Genomic DNA, 14,315 nt, shown 5'->3' with positions numbered 1-14,315 from the left:
GCTGAGGCCTTGAGGTGGAGATTGATGACACCAAGCAACGTTGAATTACTTCTGTTGGAGAATGGGACTTTTAGAGGTTGTTTCTAACTTCCAATATTATGTGGTGTAATTCCAGGTTGTGTCAGATCCGGAATTACAACAGACTTTGCCAATTTGATGCTTTTCTAAATAAAAGAAATTATTATGGAAGATGGACTTTCCTCTTTTCTTTTTAAATGGATTTCATGACTTGGAAACCTGACACATACATTTTAGAAGCACTGGAACAACATCTCCCAGCCTTAATAGCTAGGATGCTTTATGACTCAGCAATTCTTATGGTCCCCTGCCTGGGAATGCCTGACTGAGAATTCATGGGGTGTGCAAAATGGTTTCTCTAACCAACCATTTTTACAGTCTTCATTTCTGGTATCCTCCTTTAGGTGGACAGAAGGAAGTTGGAATGGTGGGCTGGATAGAAAGCACTACCAAGCCTGACTCCAGACCTTCTGCTCAGCTGTCATGTGTTTGGGTTGAGTTGGATTTATTAAATAACCAGACCCACTGGGGTACATTCAAGTAAGAATGTGTGAAGTGGAACAACCATGGCTGAGTATGGCACGTGTTATCATACATTATACATAAGAAAATCAGAGATTTATGAAGAAGTGAAAAATGGGGTTCCCTGTGGAAAAAAGAGCCACTGCTTGAGTGGCCCGGTTTCTCTAAGGCAGTGGCCCCCAACCTTTTTTGAACTAGGGACCGGTTTCACAATTATTTATTCTTCCACAGACCGGTACCTGAGTAATGCGAGACTCCACCACCATTGGGACGGCTCTTCGTTCGAAGCCGCTCCCCCCTCTTCGACGAAACTAAGGTGCGAGCACCCGAACGCCGCTTTCCAACTGAAAACCTGGAAGCACTTTCCAACCGAAAACCCAGAAGCAACCGAAAACCTGGAACCGCCGTCGAAACAAGATGGTGGCGCCCAAGCTTTGCGGCCCGGTAAAAATGATCCACGGACAGGTACCGGTCCGGGGACCAGTGGTTGGGGACCCCTGCTCTAAGGGAATAAGACATGAGTGTTTCTTTGGAACTGAAAGATTAAACTTCTTTAGCATGGAAGAGAGCTTTCTTAATGCGGTATTCACTTCAGAAAAAAACTCGCTTCCCCTCCATCAAACTATACTTGTATACAGTACTTTATATTAGTCATTTATTGCATCGGGTTGTTTCCATTCTGATATCAACAAGCCCTGAGAAGCAGCAGTCCAAGGCAGCTGGTACCGGAGAACAAAAACCCCATGGTATACCCTTCTAATAATTGTTTTCATCTATCAGAAATCTATGGAGGTTTTTTTTTTTAAAAAAAAAAACCTAATAAAGAGCCAGTGATGGTAAAAAAACCTAAACTACCCCCACCCTAAATCTGGAACAGTTCTTTGCTTGTTGATTTTTGTCCTCTTTTCCAGGTCCTCTTTTTGTCCTCTTTTCCAGGAGGTAAGCACTTATAAATATTATTCCTTTATAAAGGGCCTCCAGAGAGCCAGTTTGATGAGTGGTTAAGATACCTGGCTAAAAACTGGGGAACCGAGAATGTTGCTAATAAGAAAAGTTTAGATAAGCTTGCTAGGGCGTTTTGGTGTCATATTTTGAAAATGTCGCAGCAAATGATAGTTATTTTTTTGAAAAAAGGCATGACCCATTTTAATGAACCTGGCTAATTATCATGTAGATTTCAATATCTGGATCATGTAATTTATTTTAAATCTTTCTGTCCCCATATCACATCAGATTTCAAAGTATATGTAAATGTGTTCATCTTTCATTCTCTTTTTCAGATAGAGATATTGCCTTCAAATTGATGCTTCCTTACAAGAGTGGCTGAGCTTCTCTCGGTTCCCTGGTAAGGCTGAGCTTGATTTCAATTAGTCAGTTTCCTACTTTTTTTATTAAGTAGGAATAAGGGCTGGAGATATTATGTAACTCGTATGGCACCTCAGAGTACTATGGAGCCATGGTGGTGCAGTGGTTAGAATGCAGGCTAAAACTGCCAAATGCCAGAGTTCGATTCTCATTGGCTTCAGGGTTGAATCAGCCTTCCATTCTTCCAAGGTAGGTAAAAGGACGATCCGGTTTGTTGGGCTCAACATGCTGACTCTATAGACTGCTTAGAGAAGGCTGTAAAGCACTGTGAAGTCGACTGGTATATAAGTCTAAGTGCTATTACTATTGCTATACCTATCATTCCCAAATAGCATACCAGGCTGACTTGATAACTATGGATATTATAGCCTGACACAAAAAAATTTGGAACTCCCCCCCACCCCCCAAATATAATAAATATACATTTATTTTTATAAGCATTCTCTATGAGTAGCAGATATGTTAATAAGCACAATCTACTAAGATAGCTGTCACCATTCTGGCACTTTCTATGTGTATTGGATTTTCAGTTCTCAGAATTCCAACCTTCCAGCGAACATGGCTCTAGAAAGCTCCACTTCATATATTTTATGGGAATGAACGATTTTATGGGAATGAACGATTATCCAAACAGGCCTATGTTAGAAACTGATTTTCCTATTGAAGAAAATTTCTTCCCCTCCTGATTCCAATCCACTCTTTTCCAGATTCACTAACCTGAACCATGATGTTCTATCCCTCAAAAATTTAGACATACACACACACACACCAGTAAAGTTCAACTAATTCTGCCCGATCAACCGTTCCATCTGTGCTAAGCAAACTTGATTGTTGGAAATCCCTAGGTACCTAAATCCACCTCCTCTGGATTATGCAAGAAGGATTCAACCAACAAGCAAGCCGATGCACTAACTCTTCGGAAGGCTATCCTTGGCTGGATGACACTCAGACTGCAATTCAAGGAATTAAATAAAACAGAGGCGCTTGATCGCAGGACAATATCCTCAGGGCATCTAAGACACAATGGAACCAGAGGCTCTTTCATTCATAAAATGTTGGGTCATTTTATTTCTACATTATTTATTAAATTTATATGCTGTCCCTCTCACCTATAAGGTGGCTTTACACTCAACAGACTCCCTACCACCACCCACTGCATTCAACAACAACAACAAAAACCCCTCAACCCACACAGACTTCTACATAAGAGGAGGCAAGAAGACCAGGAGAGAGAAGGAAATCCCCTCTTTTCTTCTTTAAGAGCCTAGCAGACATCCCCCCCCCTCCCAATCAGAACGACCCCTGTCCTTAGATTTGTAAAGCCCCTATCTTTACTGAAGGGGGTCATTTTCAGGCTTTTGGAGGAGAGCTCTTCTGAGCATCAGAAATCAGATCAAATAGAAACACACCAAAGATTCCAAAGGCATTGCAATTTGGTGTACATCTTTTTTTCCTCTCAGTCTTTCTCTCATTTGGATGCCATGGGTGGGGTGGGGTGAGGGGAAACCCTTGTATCTTCTGTAGGAAAGCTAGGCAGAGACAACATTTGGGAGTGGGGGGGTGGGGTGGGCTGGCATACAGCTTCTGTGTGATCAGAAAAGCTTTTTTTTTTTTCCCCTCTCCCAATGTAGACTGCCCCCTTCCTTCTACCAGCTCAGATAGAAGTAGAAGTGTGACCAGCAGATGTGGGAGATAAAAACAGAGATGAAATCTAAACGCACATCAACCAACAAGAAACATGTTTGCTGATTAGACTCTCTACAGCAGACCTCACACATTATGCAATTCCTACTCAGAAAGTATTTTAGTTGTGGAAAATACCACGCAGCCTAGATGGAGAGGGAGACATGGGTGAACCAGAGAGATTTTTCTTAACTAAACAGCCTTAGGATAGGATGGTGACGTACAAGTTGCAGGGCGAATTACTGGGGACCAAATTCCACATACAGTAAGTGGCCTATAGTTTCTTAGCTATGACACACAATAACTATGACGAAGACCGTGTCGTAATTTTGTAATAGGTTTCAACGCTAAATGCATTTGGTGCTTCAATCTCCGACGACAGACATGAACCATAAACTTATCAGTGGATACAAATTCAAAGTTACCATTTTTTTCCCCTCTCTTTTCAAAGCCGATGAAGCCCTGATTTGATTTTTTTTAAAAGTTTTCTTTAAAGATTGTGTGACTAAAGTATCTTTGGTTCTCTTCCCTCGTGATAGGATGACTCATTTTGGCATGTAGAGCAGGAGGGAAAGACCACGGTGAAATTCATCTCTCCGACTTCCCAATTACTCCCCAAATTAGCAATTTTAAAAAAACGGTAAGGAGCATTATGATCCTTCTTTCCCATATATACAGAGCACCTCTATCTTTCAGAAAGCGCCTCCATTCTTTCATAAGCAACAGTCAACAGTTGATTCTTTTCTTTTCCGCACAATTACTTGAAAGCAATTAGTAACCACCGAGAAATCAGGAGGCTCTGAGTTCTAGATCTGCCTTAGGCATGAAAACTGGCAGGGAAATTTTGGGCCAGTCACTCTCTCTCAGCTCAATCTACTTCACAGGGTTATTGTGGTGGGGAAAATAGGAGAGGAAAGGAGCATTAGGTCTGCTGGGTGCCTGGAGTTACTTATAAATGAATAAAGGCATGATAAAAATCAAATATGTGTGTGCAGATTATTTGCAGAATCAAGGAGAAGGCTTAATGGGTAGAGTTTGATTGGAGAGAACTGGGTTCAAGACCAACTTGTGAATTAAGATTCATTATCTTTCACCCATCTCTACTATTTGAAGAAAGAAAGAATGGCCTCCATTCTAAGTACCTTGAGCTACATATATGATCAATTTTATAAGGGTAACAAAATCATTCTTCATAAAGCAAATTATGGGGCAGGAACATGGTTGAAAGTATTGTCTTTCCATACCCAGTGTCCTTTTACCCAACTTCCCAATTCACACATTCTAAATTTAATTTCTAATCTTTTGGGTTCACATGTTTATATGTTGTTGATGTGCCTGCATGATATCAGAGGTCCATACTATATATTCTACCACCCACACATTTTATTCTCTAATATGAAGCCAACTTGAAGCTTCAGGCTTTGAGGGAACTACTGCACAATATTTGTATGTGGGAAGAATTTATTCTGCTTTACATGAAGTTAAAAATGATGCATTGGGTCAATTTTCACTCTCAGGGATGTCCAACACATTCAAAAATACTTCCTCTATTAATGAGTGAGGATAAATTTGTTTGATATGGCAACCCTTGGATGGCCAGATACAAAGGCTGGGATCTGCTGTAGCCCTTGACATGCCAGGTGGGAGTTTCACTAACCTGACAAGATCCACCTGACAAAATTCCCCATGGATGCATGCTGGAGGAATTATTCCTGGCAACCTTAATGGCAAAGGTCAAAAGTTCCAACCACATCAAACTCTCAAGGCTTCAAGAATGCTTTGCACTTTAGGAGACAATTAGAAGAAATTCACCAGATCATTCAAGAACCGTGTAGGACCTATATGTATGTGCCGCATGTACATCCTGTTCTGGAGAGCCACCATCTCTCTCACAGCTCTCCCTCCTGCCTCCATTGCATGTGCACACATGCCATGGCTCAGTAGTAGGTCAACATACAGATGTCACACTAGGTTCCCTCCTCAAAAGGGACGTCCAACCTTTCTTGAGAAGTACAAACTTCAGGATTGTGGTGACAAAGGTGAAGGAGGATGGGGCTGAGAGAAGGGAAGGGAAGAAGAGATCTTTGACAGGGAGAAAGACAGGGAGAAACACCTGGAAGTGTGAGCCCTCGAGTTTCCTTAGGGAAGACCAGACAACAAGGGGAGAGGAGAGGAGGAGTAGGAGGAGTAGGAGGGGAGTTAAAAAAAAAAAAAGAGTGGGAAGCCAACTCACGTGTGCCATCAAAGCGGGTTGCTATGGTATCCAGGAAGGTGTTTTGGGGAGCCAGGAGGCCCCTCATCACCGGCATTTTAAGACTTGCTCAAGGACATCGCCATCGTCCAGTTGGAAGGGAAAAAAAACCCAGAGGTATCTGAGAAGGACGGGAGCCGAGACGGGGCCCTTCGCTTCCTCTCCCGGAGACAGGCCAGGGGGAAGCGGGGCTTTCTCCGCCTGCTGCTGTCAGAGGGGTGCGGGGAGGGGAGTGCGGGGAAAGGGGGTTCGTGCCGAAGCTCCGCGGGCCACCGCCGCCTACTCCAGACGGGCGCCCAGACGGGAGGTGACCGCAGCCGCGACGGCAGAGACCTCGAGGTCAGACAGAGGCGAGGGGCGCCCCCGAAGAGCTCCGACTGCAGCGAAGGCGAGCGGCCACCACTTCCCCGGTGCGCGGCGGCGGGGCAACTCCTGGCGCAGGCTGGCCCGAAGTCCGACGTGACTCGCTGAGCCCTGCAAACGGCCGGCCGAAAGCCGAGAGGAGGACGCCCGGACGGCTGCCGCCCCTGGATCCTAACTGGAAAGACCCCACCACCGCCGCCGCCGCCTCCCGCTCAGGCAGGGTCCCCATTCCCCTGGCCGGGCAGGGGCACAGCCGCTTCCCACTCCAGAGCGGCGTCCCGGCTGTGAAAGCCCGAAGTCCTGGCGGCAGCGCCGGCCGATGCCTCGATCTGCTCTGGCTGCCTTCGCATGTTCCGACGGCGAGTCCCGAACAGCCCGGGCGCCGCTAGTCAGCCTCGCTCAGCGCCCGGGGCGGCATTGCAGGCGCAGCCTTTTGCCAGAGCCGCGCCTGGCCGCGCCTCGCTTCCTTCTCTCGCTCTTCTTGCAAGCGCCGCCGAGCTCCAAGTTGCTCGACTTTGGCGGCGAGCGGCTCCTTTAGCCGCCTGTTGTTTGGGAGCTAGCGCGCTCGCCTCCGGAGCAGCCGTCCGCAGTTTTCAGCCGCCCCGAGGAGGAGCAGCGGCAGCGGCAGCAGCAGCACCCAGCATCCTCAACTTGAAAGTTACCATAGCTACTGAAGACACACGCGGCGGCTCTTCCTTAAAGAAACAAGCCGCCTGCCGCGTCGGGGATAACTGGCTGGGTGTGGTTTGAGTGGCGGGGCCTCCTCGGTGGGGCAAAAGTTTCCTAGATCCAATTAGGGGCCGGCAGGTACAAAACGGGATGGTTCTCCTATTTCAAAGATTGTTTTAGGAAGAGGATTAACCTAGTGAGAGCGTTTGTTTCAATGATAGTTTTAGGAAGAAGATTAACCTAGTGAGAACGTTTGCACCAAGACAGATTCCTTGTGTGTCCAATCACACTTAGCCAACAAAAGCATCCTAATTCTAATTCTACTCAATGCCAATATACGCAGAGTAAGGAAGATTCTCCGTCAGTGTGTGCTACCTGCTCCAAAATATGCGGGGGTGGTGGTGGTGGGAGAACATGGACACTATTCTCACAATCAACATCCCAAAGATGCTTGTTTCAAGAGGCAACTGGACTTTCTGGTTTGTCTTTGAAGGTGTTTTGCTTCTCATCCAAGAAGCTTATTCAGCTCTGACTGGAAGATGGGGATTGACCATCCAGTCAACCATTCCCTGCCATCCAGTCAGAGCCGAAGAAGCTTCTTGAATGAGAAGTGAAACCTCTTTCAGGAAAAAAAACCAGAAAGTTCAGTTGCCTCTTGAAAAAAGCCCCTTTGGGACAACCATGACGTGGATGACGCTCCATTGTGATGGAGCGTCTAGGGAGAATCAAACTCACAATCAGTACAAAAGCTATGAGTGGCTCAAAGTGTGGGAATAAAACTTTGGCTTGGGTTTGGGTAATGATCAATCTAATACTTTGTACATACATGCTTGTTTAAAGGTCACTGAGATAGTGTAAGGAAATTTCACAATGAGAAGGATAAGAATAAACACAAGGAACTAGGAAACACAAGTCTCAGACAGCAATACACAAGTCTATACTATATCTGAACTATTGTAACCCATCATGTGATTACGCTTGCTATGTTTGCCATGTACAAAAATCTCAATAAAAGGGAGCGCTGGATTTTGCTCTGGGCTCTCATCCCGAGAACACTCGCTTGTGTATCATCTTTTCCATGAGAGACCACCACACAAAGAGCCATGGAAAGATACATGCTCGGCATCGCAAGACAAGATAGAAAGAGCCCCCACATGGATTACAGAACAAATGAAAATATACGATGCCATCAAAAGAATAAAAGAATTGAAATGGAAATGAGCTGGTCGCATAGCAAGAAGACGTGATGGCAGATGGATTGAGGCAGTCATAGGATAGATCCCACTTGATAAAAAGTGTCCACAAAAGAGACCTAAAATAAGATGGAGTGATGACATCAGCAATTATTGCAGGCCCAATTGGCAAAGGAAAGAAAGCTCAAGACCATATTGGTCGGAAACATGCAAAAGACAGCTTCCTTCTGCAGTGGATAGACAATGGCTAGAATGATGATGAAGGAAGATTAACAGAACCCTTGTAGGCCAACTTTTTCAGACACTGGAGACTGGAATCTCAGTTTTTTTGTGATGGTTGTGGCCAATGAGAACTGAAGCACCAATTTACCTACTTCAGATATGGGATATTACTCTAATCCAGGTTAGGCAAACTTTAATTGGTTTGCCTTGATTTGGTTCAAGCGTTGCCTGACTTTAAAAGGAGGAAGAATTAGAAATAAACCAAACTGGCCTACCAAATAATGCTAAGCAAGTCAAAATGTGTAAATTCATGTCAAAGTGAGCAAGCCCAAAACCAGCATAATTTTATGTGTATAATTCAAATCAATGTCTCTGCACAGAATATACCAGAGATATTGTGTCTGGAGTACCAGATCACCGAAATAGGTTGGTTTTGATGGGGTTTATTGACAAACCCAAAGGCTTAAATTGGGTGTAATAATTTTAAGATAATACCCTGGGCCTTTCATAATAAATGAACACAGAGAAATTGAATGAAACATTACCCATCACTTGTGCTCCTGCCAGGAAATGCATCATCACTTAGTAAACTGAAATGTGACAAGCTTCTGTTTAGCAAAGGGCCAAAGACAGCGGCAGCCTCACTAACCCTGGAAGCAGGGGTGGGATTCTACCAGTCCACACCTATTCGCTAGAACTGGTTGTTAACATTCTAAGCAGTTTGGAGAACCAGTTGTTAGAAGAAATTACTGGCCTAATCCTGTAAGGAAGGCAGGAAGGCAACATTCTGGTGTTGCTTACAGAAACTGCCTCTCCATTAACCCTTATTACATTCTTGGCAGGACTAGACTTTCTGTCTCAGGACCGTCTCTGGAGTTTTCTTTCCCTCTTTTGCTGGTACTTTGCTTGTGTGGAATGACCATTTAAAGTTACAATGGCACTGAAAAAAGTGACTTATGACCATTTTTCACACTTACAACTGTTGCAGCATCCCCACAGTCATGAGAGGACAGGCGAGGAGATGCATGCTTCAATGTGAGTGATATTGAGTTGGCCACGCCCAACGAATAACATGACCACCAAGCCATGTCCACCCAGTCACATGACCACTAAGCCACACCCACCAATTAAGCCACGGCCACAGAACCGGTTGTTAAAAAATTTGAATCCCACCCCTGTCTGGAAGACATTTTCTTCTACCCTCTTTCTATTCACAGCTATTCATATTCAGTAGGCATGAAGAACAGAATCAACCCAATTATACCAAACCCTAATCTTTAAAAGCAAATCATCCCCCCCGCATTTCAATATGGTACTGGGGATGATGATACACAGCAAAGCAGGAGGCAGACTGGAGATTTGTTAAGTTTTTTTTTAAATGGGAGATGCCAGCTCTTTATTCTTTGTTCCTGAATGTGACGTTTAATCTATTGCTAATGAATATATTCAATTTGCAATCTTGAGACTGACTGTAAACTGCAGATTTGATGGCTAAAATTGGTGGCCTGATTTTTGGACTTTTCTGCTTTGTGCACTTTTCCTGATAAAGAGTTTGCAGGCTTCAAAAGACGGCATACACCCCTGAACCACTTTGCTTTGGCCCAATAGGACCAATACTACCTATCACTGACTTTCAGAGGTATTGGCTTTTGGGGTTTTTTTTTTAGTGTGTCAACCTGGCTGTCATTTTTTAATCGGTGTGAATGCTATTTATTGAATGCTTGCTTGCTAAAACATGGAAAATGTTACTTGTGAGAATAGCTCTTCCCAATTACAGGTGTCCATCCCATCAAATCCGGCAGAAGAGGTATGCTGTGGGTCCCATTGTTAAGGAACTATACTTGGTGGGTCCCAAGAGGTGGGACTTCTCTTGCCACAGCACTTATCTTCCCCTTGACGTGAGGTCAGCTCCATTCTTTCTTATATTCTGGAAGTCCCTCAAATCCTAGCTATGTCTTTGGACCTGAGATTATATTGTCAAGGAAGCCACCTCAAGATCTTGAGGTGGCTTCCTTGCCAATATAATCTCTTAGGTGCTTTGTGCTTTTTAATAATGATGTTTTTTTTAAAAAAAACATGGTTATTGTTTTATCCCTTTGTTGTATGCCACCCAGAGTCACATCTAGCGAAATAGGCAGCCGTATAAATTTGATATCAAAACAGAGGTGGTATTCAGCAGGTTCTGACCAGTTCTGGAGAACCAGTAGCGGAAATTTTGAGTAATTCGGGGAACCGGCAAATCCCACCTCTGAATGGCCCTGGCCCCATCTATTCTCTGCCTCCTGAGTCCCAGCTGATTGGCTGGGTCTTCTTTTGTTGCCCTGTACAAGAGAACAGAGCTGGAAAGCAGGTTAGTGGAGTGGGGAGGGAATGGGGAGTTTGCAGTAACCTTCCCTTGCCATGCCCACCGCACTACACCCACCAAGCCACACCATGCTCACTAAGCCATGCCCACAGAACCCATAGTTAAATAAAATGAATCCCACCACTGTATAGAAATAAATATAGAAATATATTTTTCTTAAAAAAACACATGTCCTACCTTTATGAGAGCTGACGATGATGAAGACAACAGGCAAAACCAGACGTAGCAGCACCTCATTTAAAACCAGGATGAAGTTAAAACAGTGGCTTTCTCCTAGCCAGTCTAAATCTGTCCTGGAAAATTTGAGCCGCCATTTTGGATTTCGCAAGCTGGCCATAAACTGATTTTGACATGGTTGTTGAACAGATGCTGGTTTAGGATTCGCACAATTGAATGTCCTACACTCAGGCCCAACATCCTGCTCCACACTCTTTAAGACAGATTCTGGTGAAAATACCAGAGCGCCCCTCCATTGCTCTTATCTCCCATGGAGATTTGCCTGGTAAAGTCTCTCCTGAACTTTCAGCTGTTTGGAGAAGGAGGAGTATATTAACAGTGTCAATAACTGTTATTATTTTGCTCTTCCAGAGGCAGTAGTTTAACTCAGCAGGAAAGCCCTTCGCTCTTCGGTTAGTAAAAAAGCTGGGTTTGCCTCAAATCCCGCTTCCCTCCCTACATTAGTCAGAAAGAAATTTCAAAGGCAACACCTGTATTTAAATTAATTCAGCCTGACTACAGAGACACAGAAGTGTATTTCTTTTTAAAAAAAAAAAAACAAATGCAAAGAAAACAATATCCCCAGAAAAGAATCCAAAATAAAACAAAGCAGGAACTGCTCTGTTGTGCCTGTGTTGATCCGATGCGGATGAGAGGCCTCTTCAACCACAGACCTGCTCCACACACAAAGAAGGTCAAGCAGATGAACACTTCTACACCTCCCACTTATTTCCATGGACTTGGAGAATGGGGCCGAACTGTTTAATCTTTAATTTTTTTAAAAAAAGCAAGTCATATTGAAGCATAGTATGTGATACTTGTTTATGCTGTTTCTTACCAAGTCCTCAAAATGTTCTGTACAGGCGTGCAACTGGATGATTGCAAGAAAAAGGGCCCACCATATGCAGCACTCTGGAGGTATCTGCTAATTGGTTTAATTCCTTCATTCCCTGTTTTGCTAATATAGAGTAAGGTAGGAGATTTCTGGGTCTGGGCAAGCATTTTAAATTTCCAGGATGATGGTAGTAAGAGGGCATAGGCAGTGATGGGATTCAAATAATTTAACACCTGGATTGTCCAGGGTCAGGTTGGCCGTCGTGGGAGGCCTGGCCCATCCCTGTCCTCCAGCTCTGCCGGACATGCGGGACAATCCTCCCACAACAGCCAACCTGACTCTGGGCGAACCGGTTGTTAAATTACACTGCTCCCTTCTGTCAAAATGGATCCTGGACGCTGCACTGCAATGGAGAAATGGGCCGGCACGAGGGAAGGAGGAGGAGCAGGGAGAAGAAAGAGGGAAAGCAGCCTTCTCCTTCCCTCACACCGGCTGCTCCATTGCCAGTTTCACCATTACAATGCAGTGCAGTGACCAGGATCCACTTTAATAGTGGGGGGAGTGGATAATATAACAACTGCTTCGCTTGAACCAGTGTGAACCGGATGAATCCCACCACTGGGCACAGCTGAAAGACTCAAGTATCAAGCAGATTAAAAGCCTAACCCTCCAGCTGCCCACTCGTAGGCTGGTTTCACACAGCAGGCACTGAGGTAAAGATGCCTTGTGGAATAGGCAAGTACAGCCTGCAGTTGAGCAACGTAATTGTGGTTTCATTCAGTAGTTTTATCTTTCCATTTACTATGACCCAGTAAAAGAGGAGACTCTTTTATCTTTGCAGCCCCAAAACATTGGTTTGTCCACAATTGTGATTTCTGTGCCTGTATATTTTCTATATTTGGTGCTCATGTTTTGTGGGGAGATGGAGAATATCTGCACGTGTTTTTTTTAGTGCAGTCTGTGTTTTGCTTACATGTATTTTTGTGGAGCCGCATTTTATTTTGGTTTCTACAGTGTATTCAGAGATGGGAGAACTCCTGTGTGTGCTTAGGAGGGAAATGGGTATGGAAAGAATACTTTCACTCGGAAAAATGAAAGGAGCAAGGAGAATCATTTGATTTTTAACCCACCTTTATAAGGAGGTGAACATGCCTAATACTTCTTCCTCCTCCTATTTTCCCCTCAATAACAACCCTGTGAGGTGAGTTAGACTGAGAGAAAGAGTGACTGGCACAAGTCACCCAGCCAGCTTTCATGGCTTAGGCAGGATTTGAACTCTCAGTTTTGTAGTTTCTAGCCTTAACCATTACACCAAACTGGCTCTCTTAGCCAAAGTTCCTTTTTAAGCTGCCTTTGCCTTGCGCCCATATTCTGTTAATGATAAAAAAGAGAAAATGAAACCACACGAGGAATAGCTCAAACTTTCAGACAAAGCAAGTTGAGGGAATAAATACTGGATTAATTTTATGTGAGTATCGCTCTAAATGCTCTCACTTCTTGATTTAGCATCAGTTTGTAGCTATGGAGGCTTCTCCTAATATTGGCAAAGAAGTTGATCACTTGGTCATTTTTTATAATTGTTGTTCAGCTCCATAATGCAGGTTTTTTTCCTCTTTAATTTTTTTTAAAGGCTCATTGAGCCAATCAAATTTCATATAATAGATTCTGTATGGAATTCCCTGCCTGGATAGAATACAGGATAGGAAGTGGATAGTTGCAAGGACAACAGCTTCTAGACGCCATTATGAGCAAAATATATCCACTTGAACTGGAGCAGGGGCTATTATTGTTTCACTCAGCTGCTTCACCTGTTTCTCTCCCTGCACGAGGAAGGCACACATTTGGCCTTTAAGGTTGTTTCTCAGCAACAGGTCCCACAAGAGCAGCGCAACCAGCTCCCTCCAGAGTGGTTCAGGAGTGTAGCCAAAAGCTCATTTGCAGGGAATGTAACAGCTCTTGAACCTGACTAGCTATTAGAAAATAACAGCACCTGGGAACAGAGAATCTGTTGGCCATTGTTCACCATTTACATTTTCTTCCAAGCGGGGTGCTGTCTCCTACACTTTGCCTTTTGCCTAAAGTAGACTTTAAGGATTTTAAGGACGATAAATTCCAGCAAGTATAAAGTAGGGAATGAACACAGTTGATGTTCTGTACTGTTAGGGAGCTCTCATGTACAGTAGTCTCTTAGAAGAGATTTTGGTGAGATGTGTTTTCATTTTCATATGCACCTCACCGTTGTAAAATTGCAGGCAGTACCAAATAGCCAAGAATCTGAAGAGATCCCTGAGGAAGAACTACTGATTTGAATCATCCTATTTAAACCAATAAGTTAGAGTGTGTTATGTTGCTATTATCAGCTTAAATTAATCCCCGCAGATAAAGATCTCTTTACTGAAGTTTAAAGGCTGTAATCTACCACATTGGTCCAGTCTGGGTTGATAATTATATTGGCTTCCCTGTCCAGGACTGGCCCCAAATTCTCCTAGCTAGATTCTCTACCTAAGTGAAGACTAAAATCTGAGTCTCCATCACCTCATCCCACATCTTAATCACTGAACCACATTGGCTCTTTGTCTGTCTGTCTGTCTTGTGACCTTTAACAACCATCTT

The 14,315-nt window shown here is 44.0% G+C and overlaps 1 protein-coding gene across 1 annotated transcript; it reads left to right on the top strand.

Annotated features, from left to right (window-relative positions):
• The first annotated feature begins 564 nt into the window (after positions 1–564).
• LOC148127050 (uncharacterized) lies at positions 565–6,729 on the top strand. The gene is made up of 4 exons (XM_087927682.1): positions 565–592; positions 1,477–1,479; positions 5,904–6,271; positions 6,322–6,729. Exons 1-4 carry the CDS (start codon positions 565–567, stop codon positions 6,589–6,591), a joined length of 669 nt encoding a protein of 222 aa, XP_087783808.1. The 3' UTR covers positions 6,592–6,729.
• Positions 6,730–14,315: the final 7,586 nt, after the last annotated feature.

This window comes from Pseudonaja textilis, chromosome 2 (assembly GCF_049901715.1).
Source record: "Pseudonaja textilis isolate UNSWEBS1 chromosome 2, rPseTex1.2, whole genome shotgun sequence".
In the NCBI taxonomy this organism is placed as follows: domain Eukaryota; kingdom Metazoa; phylum Chordata; class Lepidosauria; order Squamata; family Elapidae; genus Pseudonaja; species Pseudonaja textilis.
This window is presented reverse-complemented; position numbering and strand designations above follow the sequence as displayed.